The following is a 6,999-nucleotide window of genomic DNA, read 5'->3' on the forward strand; positions in this document are numbered from 1 at the left end:
AAGTGGGAGAACTTGCACAATTGGTGGCTGACTAAATACTTTTTTCCCCCACTATATAGGCCTGGCCTAAAGAAAAGAACATTTATGTTTAATCTATCTAATAGTGTGTTGGGCATACTATACAATGATTTATAGCTTGTCTTTGTTGAATAATACAGAACATAAAGAGCTTTAAAAAAATAATTGCATATTAAATCGCAATCGCAATATTGGTAAAACAAAAAATCGCAATTAGATTATTTTCCAAAATCGTTCAGCCCTATCAAAGACAATGAAATTCCTCTGCCAGCTGGGCTTTCCCCTGTTGACTTTCTTTAATGTTTCCAGTCTTGAGCCGGAATGGACAGCAGCTGCCACAGAAGTCAAAGAGCAGACAAAGGGTAAAGTGAAACTGGGTGCTGTGGATGCTACTGTTCACCAGGGCTTGGCGAGCCGCTATGGGGTACGTCTGATGTATATCACTTATTTAATGTCTTTGAATATAAACAATTCTTATATTGTCTGTAGTTTCATTTTATATCCCAGTGATATCCCAACAAATAATATTAATCAGTTTTGGACACTGACCATTTTTGTTGAATATCTGCTGTTCTTTATTTTAGTCTGTTCTATTTATTTATTTATTTTCTGGTTTTTGGGTTCACTAATTGCATCTAGACTTGCTGGCATTTCTGCTGGTTTTATTGTTAGATTCGAGGATTCCCTACCATCAAGGTCTTTCGTAAAGGAGAGGAGCCAGAGGACTATCAGGGGGGACGTACCCGATCTGACATAGTTGCTCGTGCCATGGGCCTTTACTCTGACAACAGCCCTCCTCCAGAGCTTCAAGAGGTGAGAGTTTTCTCTTCTATTTTTAATAGGATAGAAGAGTATTGTTTAACTAGTGTTTTATATTGTTAGTAGTAATTAGTTTATTTTGTAACATAACAGGCATTGTAATTTGTATAAAAAATATTTGTGACCCTGGACCACAAAACCAATCTTAAGTCGCTGGGGTATATTTGTAGCAATAGCCAAAAATACATTGTGTGGGTCAAAAGTATCGATTTTTCTTGTATGCCAAACATCATTAGGCTATTAAGTAAAGATCATGTTACATGAAGATATTTTGTAAATTTCCTACAGTAAATATATTAACTTAATTTTTGATTAGTAATATGCATTGCTAAGAACTTCATTTGGACAACTTTAAAGGTGATTTTCTCAGTATTTAGATTTTTTTGCACCCTCAGATTCCAGATTTTCAAATAGTTGTATCTCGGCCAAATGTTGTTGTATCCTAACAAACCATACATCAATGGAAAGCTTATTTATTCAACTTTCAGATGATGTATAAACCTCAATTTCTCGAAATTGACCCTTATTGACTGGTTTTGTGGTCCAGGGTCATTTTAGGTTGGTTTATATTCATGTGAATTTTATTTCCATTAGATTTTGAATGAAGACGTTTTGAAGAAAACCTGCGAGGACTATCAGCTGTGTATCATATCTGTGCTGCCTCACATTCTAGACACAGGTGCGTTTCGGTGGCAACTATAAAACAAAAATACTTTTTTTGCTTATCATTTGATAATCCTCTTAAACGGAATGATTCACTCGGGATGCACAATATACTGGAACTGTATTGGCTATTGTCTAATATTAACGATTTTTATTTTATATATTGGTCAGTATTTAATATTTAATTATGCATGCTTATTTACTAATTTATTCTGTCATCTAATGTTCACTTAAAGTAAATTTTTTAAAAAGGACTAAAAACTGTTAAATATACAGTATAATGTTGTATCTCATTTCACTTTTTGCATTTAAAGTTATTGATTTTTAGTTTTTGATTTATTTTTTTTCATTTACACACAATATTATATAATTTCAGTACCAGCCATTTATCAGATACCAGCCATAATAAATTAATAATTTCATGTGGTGGTCATTAAAAGTGATCACTTCAGTTTATAACACTGTGTATGATACAAATGTATTAGTAACATGATGCATTTAAGTATTATTACGGTTATAGTTTGAATATTATGTACTATTATATTTTAATTAGTTTATATGTCCTCAGGTTTTAGCCATTTTTAATAGTTTATATATATATAAAACATTTTATGCTCTATTTTACTTACTGAAAATAATTTGTAATAGTTTGGTTAGACGGTAACAACGCTGTTAATTTGTGGAAGCGAAGCTCAAACTGTATTTTCTCTATGCTTGCAGGTGCATCTGGAAGAAACTCTTACCTGGAGGTGATGAGGATGATGGCAGACAAATACAAGAAGAAGACGTGGGGGTCAGTGTTTTCAGTCTGAGTACAAGTTGAGATCAGTCTGCCCATAAATAACACCAGTACATGTCACTGCTTGTGTGCCAGAGATGAAACTTTAGGGAATAGAGAGTGGGATACAGTCACACACATCACACTCTTTTCTTTTCTCTCTCTCTCTCTCTCTCTCTCTCTACAGTTGGTTGTGGACTGAAGCAGGGGCACAGATGGATCTGGAGTCATCTCTTGGGATCGGTGGATTTGGCTATCCCGCCATGGCAGCCATTAATGCTCGCAAGATGAAGTTTGCTCTGCTCAGAGGCTCATTCAGTGAAACGGGCATCCACGAATTTCTCAGGTAACACAAGGCTAGAGTTTATGTTTCTGGGAAACAAGTTACGTCACAGAGACTTAGCATACAGTAAATTGAAGGTGTTGTTTATAAGGGCCCTTCTAACTGTCAGCCTGTTTTATGTTGTTAAAAACTATCAATGTCTTTATTTATGCAGGGAGCTTTCTGTTGGCCGTGGCTCCACTGCTACAGTGGGAGGCGGAGCTTTGCCTAAGATCAACACTGTGGAACCTTGGGATGGGAAAGACGGAGTGGTGAGTATAGAAAACAGTGTGAGGGTGCATAGATGTCTTTCTTTGTTGTTCTCAAACACCCCTTTTTTGGCCTTTCCTCAGTTGCCCATGGAGGATGACATTGACCTGAGCGATGTGGATCTGGATGATCTGGAGAAGGATGAGTTATGAGCCTGGTCTAAACTACACTAGACCCCAAATGATGCCCATGTCTTCTCTCCCATGGATGAGGGGATGGTTGGGACACAAACTTCCTTAAGACTTCTGAAAAGATACAAATAAAGCAAATGGTTGTGCAGCTTTTTAAAAGAAAACATCTCCACGTTAGTTGAAAAATGAGGCTTTTCAGTATGTACATCACGATTGAGCTACGCTCTGCCTCAAGTTCCTCCTTCACTTTCTGATTTAACTTTTGATTGGAGTTTTCAATCAACTTGATGAAGCAGAATGTGACTCTCAAGATTATCAAACACTTGTTTCCAGTAAGCAGATGTCACACAGAGGCTCTTCACAGAACACTTTCTAATATTTGTTTCATTGACTAGATTTAATCAGATGGCACTGGTCTTTCTGGTAATGAGATTAACCAGTGGTTATTTAAATCAGCCTTTCTGTAATTTCAGCAGCTCCTTGAGTTGCAAGATGCCTAAAGTTGTTTTCATTTTCACCCTTTCTCCCTCTGATGTGACTATTTTTTTTTGGTTGTTGTTTTTAAATTGTGTTACTGAAAAGAATGTCATCCAAACTGTATCCCAGTTTGCCCATTTGTCTAATGTGCTGGATCAGGTGTAATGTGGGCATCGTGTAGATTTTTCTTACACAGCACTGTTTTGAAAAATAAAATAAAAAAAGGTTTTTGTTATGAAAATAAAACAAAAATAATAAATTGACTAGCTTTTTTTTTATGACCGCTTATCTAGGAAGTTATTCAGATGAACACCGGTTGCCTATGAATCAGTGGTTTATTGAGAATTCATGCACATACACATACACTGTAAAGATGCAACATTTAGATTCGCACTGATGCTTTGGCTTCACAAAAATATGGCTGGACATCCCATTCCCAGCTGCGATATAACTTTTTTTTGTTGTTTTTTTTCAACCATCATCCTTTACAACACAATTGACACTATACAAAATTAAAAATGACTCATAAATCTAATATATATATATGTGTGTGTGTGTGACCAGTACAAATATTCGTTTTGGCATTTCACTTCAACAGTCATTTTACAGAGAAAAAAAAAATACTAAGGGAGCGCTGACATAACCACACATGCAAAAGAGCAAATTAAGAGCCAAGTGAAAGAATGTTTCCTTTAACAGAAAGAGCTTGAAGATTCAATATTTGACATGAAGTGTTACTGTTACATTCCATGGAGAGACTTATCCAACAGCATCTGTACTGTTCATGTTGACACTGGATTGGTGATAGGACAGATAGAAACTAACCACCATTCTATCTGCTGCATATGTCCACACAAGACAACAGCGTTCAAATATTCATGAGCAGCCTAAAGGCTGATGGCTGCTGTTTTTTACCTTCAGGGCAGAAACGGTTGTGAAAAGTGTGACTGTTTGCTTGTTACCTTGAAGTTTCATTTAGAATCGAAACCAACACAAAGCAAAAAAATTATGCATGATTCAATCGCACTTTAAAACAGATCATCAATGCGCATTATAATTCGACTCATTCTCTGACCTCCTGAGGAAAAAAATCCAAACTTATTCTAGCATATTAGATTTTAAATCTAAATGCTACATTTGAACTCAAAACACATGGAAATGAAATCCCAGCACGCAATAGTGGGCAGTCATTATTGTTCACAAGTTTGGTTTCAGTAAGACTTTTCAAATGGCTTGAAAACATCTTAAGCTCACTAAAGCTGCATTTATTCGATCAAAATTACTTTAACATAAGTAATATTGTGAAATATATATTTTAATATATTTAAAAAATATATCACCTGTGATGAAAAAGCTTAATTTTCAGTGGCCATTACTCCAGTCTCCAGTGTTACATGATCTTTCAAACCCTGAAACTGATTTGCTGCTCAAGAAACATCTTAATATTTTTTGTAAAGCATGATACATATTTCTCAGGGTTCTCTGATGTACAGAAAGTTGGAAAGAACAGCATTTATTTGAAATAGAAATCTAACAATTGTAACAAAGCAAGCGTGTTTACTATCACTTTTGATCAATTTAACGCATCCTTAATTAAAAAAAAAACTCTTACTGACACCAAACTGTTGGCATGTTCTGTTACACAGTTAAAGAAGCAATACTTTCCTTCTAAAATAAAGTAGAACACAGACCGTCTGATGTTTCAAAATGATCATAATTGGCAGGACAGCAGGCCGCTCCGAATGCAGCTAGACCACATGATGTATAAAACCCAACTTTCAACAAAGAACAGCTAGTACAAATACTATGTTTAGAACATGCCAAAAGCATGCACATAGTTCTCTGGAGCTATCTGAGATAGATTTTTGGAATGAATGCCAAATAAATGGAATATTTACAAGCAGAACTTCATCTTTTTGCCAAATAGCCAGTCTAGAAATTTTCACATGCTACTGATTAATCATTTACTGCGTTGAGTGGAATGCAAACAATTGTGAAAATATAATTATTTTTAGGTCATCTCTTAAAGACACTTTGAAGTCACTTGACCATTTTACAGATTCATGCAAGTTTCATGCTTTTTTTTTTTATTAACGCAACCAATAATCGAAAGAATAAGTTTTAAATTATAAATATCTGTAAATACCTGAATTTTGCCAGTTGATTTTAAGGGTTCTTTAAAAATTCTGACAATTCCCAGACATTATGACAACTCAACAATACCAATTCCAAAACCAGGCTGGAATACTGATTAAAAAGGTAACCACCCATTAACAGAAACTTTTTAAGCAGAAAAGATATGTGTTTCATTAATACCACAAACTACTTTTCTAATTAAATCTTGCCTTTTCAGTGTGCATGTGAGTGGTTTCCTGTCAGCTGCTTTTAAGATCTGTATTCATAACTGTCGAGAGGTGCTTTGGTCAGACTGCAGTAGTCTGACAATAGAGGGGTCACTCTTGGCACCTTTGATGAATTCCTCCAGAGAGAGTCTGCCTATAAATTTGAAGAAAAAAAAAACAACAATAACAAAAAAATTATTTCACCCATTTCCTAGAGTAACATCTGAGAGGTGCAAATATTGACGAAATACCCTGGAACTTAAATAAATCCTAAATATTGTTTTATCTGTGTGTCAGTGGTTGTCATGGACACTGTGAAAAATTATTTTCTAAATTAGTATTTCTGTCTGGTTTCCCCAACATCTTTAAAACAAGACAAATTTACTTGGCAAGCGCAGTTACATAAGCCATAAAAACATTAAATTTGGCTTAAAAAACGATTTGGCAATTGGGTAAGAACTTTTTTTTAAAGGGGTCATATGATGCTGCTAAAAATAACTTTTGTGTATTTGGTGTAATGAAATGTGTTTATGCAGTTTAAGGTTAAAAAACACATTATTTTCCACATACTGTACATTATTGTTTCTCCTCTATGCCCCACCTTTCTGAAACGCGTCGATTTTTACAAAGCTCATCATTCTGAAAAGCGAGGTGTGCTGTGATTGGTCAGCTATCCAGTGCATTGTGATTGGCCGAAGACCGCAAGCGTGAGAGACGGAAATGTTACGCCCCTAACATTCTGTGATGCCCTGTCTGGCCGGAGCGACGATTATGGGTTGAACTGTTCTGGAACAGTGTTGTAAATACAACTTAACCACTGATTTCTAGTCGTGTCCACTTTTGGAAGGCTCTACGCATGACGAAGCGGATATCGTTCTCTTTTGGAAGGCCAAACAAAACTCTCCACGGCATGGCGGCGGCGGCAACAACAATACTACAGCGAGAATAAAAGTTACGCTTCTTTCTTTGCGTGAACATTTGGGCGGCGTTAGGCAAATCTTCCCACATCGTGACGTAGACATATGGAGGCGTGTTAGAACGAGCTGTTTTAGGTAGGTGTGGTTGACTCTTAACTTTTATAAAGAATATCTCTTTGGATTTGAGACGCTTATTTTGCAACGTTACAGATCTTCTTTATGCACCAAGATCTTGTAACACTCCAAAGAGAAAGGAAAAATT

The 6,999-nt window shown here is 35.8% G+C and overlaps 2 protein-coding genes across 2 annotated transcripts in view; one reads left to right on the forward strand and one right to left on the reverse strand.

The window, feature by feature from the left end:
• LOC107549125 (protein disulfide-isomerase A6-like) overlaps positions 1–4,090 on the forward strand; it is a 7,211-nt gene extending 3,121 nt beyond the window's left edge. Inside the window, exons 7-13 of the mRNA XM_016230108.1 lie at positions 328–442; positions 691–831; positions 1,432–1,516; positions 2,221–2,293; positions 2,466–2,624; positions 2,776–2,872; positions 2,954–4,090. Coding sequence (XP_016085594.1) covers positions 328–442; positions 691–831; positions 1,432–1,516; positions 2,221–2,293; positions 2,466–2,624; positions 2,776–2,872; positions 2,954–3,022 — 739 coding nt within the window. The 3' untranslated portion in view covers positions 3,023–4,090. The remainder of the gene's footprint in view (positions 1–327; positions 443–690; positions 832–1,431; positions 1,517–2,220; positions 2,294–2,465; positions 2,625–2,775; positions 2,873–2,953) is intronic.
• A 780-nt stretch (positions 4,091–4,870) lies between these two features.
• The window catches only part of LOC107549126 (hippocalcin-like protein 1), an 11,141-nt gene continuing 9,012 nt past the window's right edge, over positions 4,871–6,999 (reverse strand). The window contains exon 5 of the mRNA XM_016230109.1: positions 4,871–5,974. Coding sequence (XP_016085595.1) covers positions 5,877–5,974 — 98 coding nt within the window. The 3' untranslated portion in view covers positions 4,871–5,876. The remainder of the gene's footprint in view (positions 5,975–6,999) is intronic.

This window comes from Sinocyclocheilus grahami, unplaced genomic scaffold, assembly GCF_001515645.1.
Source record: "Sinocyclocheilus grahami isolate Dianchi unplaced genomic scaffold, SAMN03320097.WGS_v1.1 scaffold362.1, whole genome shotgun sequence".
In the NCBI taxonomy this organism is placed as follows: domain Eukaryota; kingdom Metazoa; phylum Chordata; class Actinopteri; order Cypriniformes; family Cyprinidae; genus Sinocyclocheilus; species Sinocyclocheilus grahami.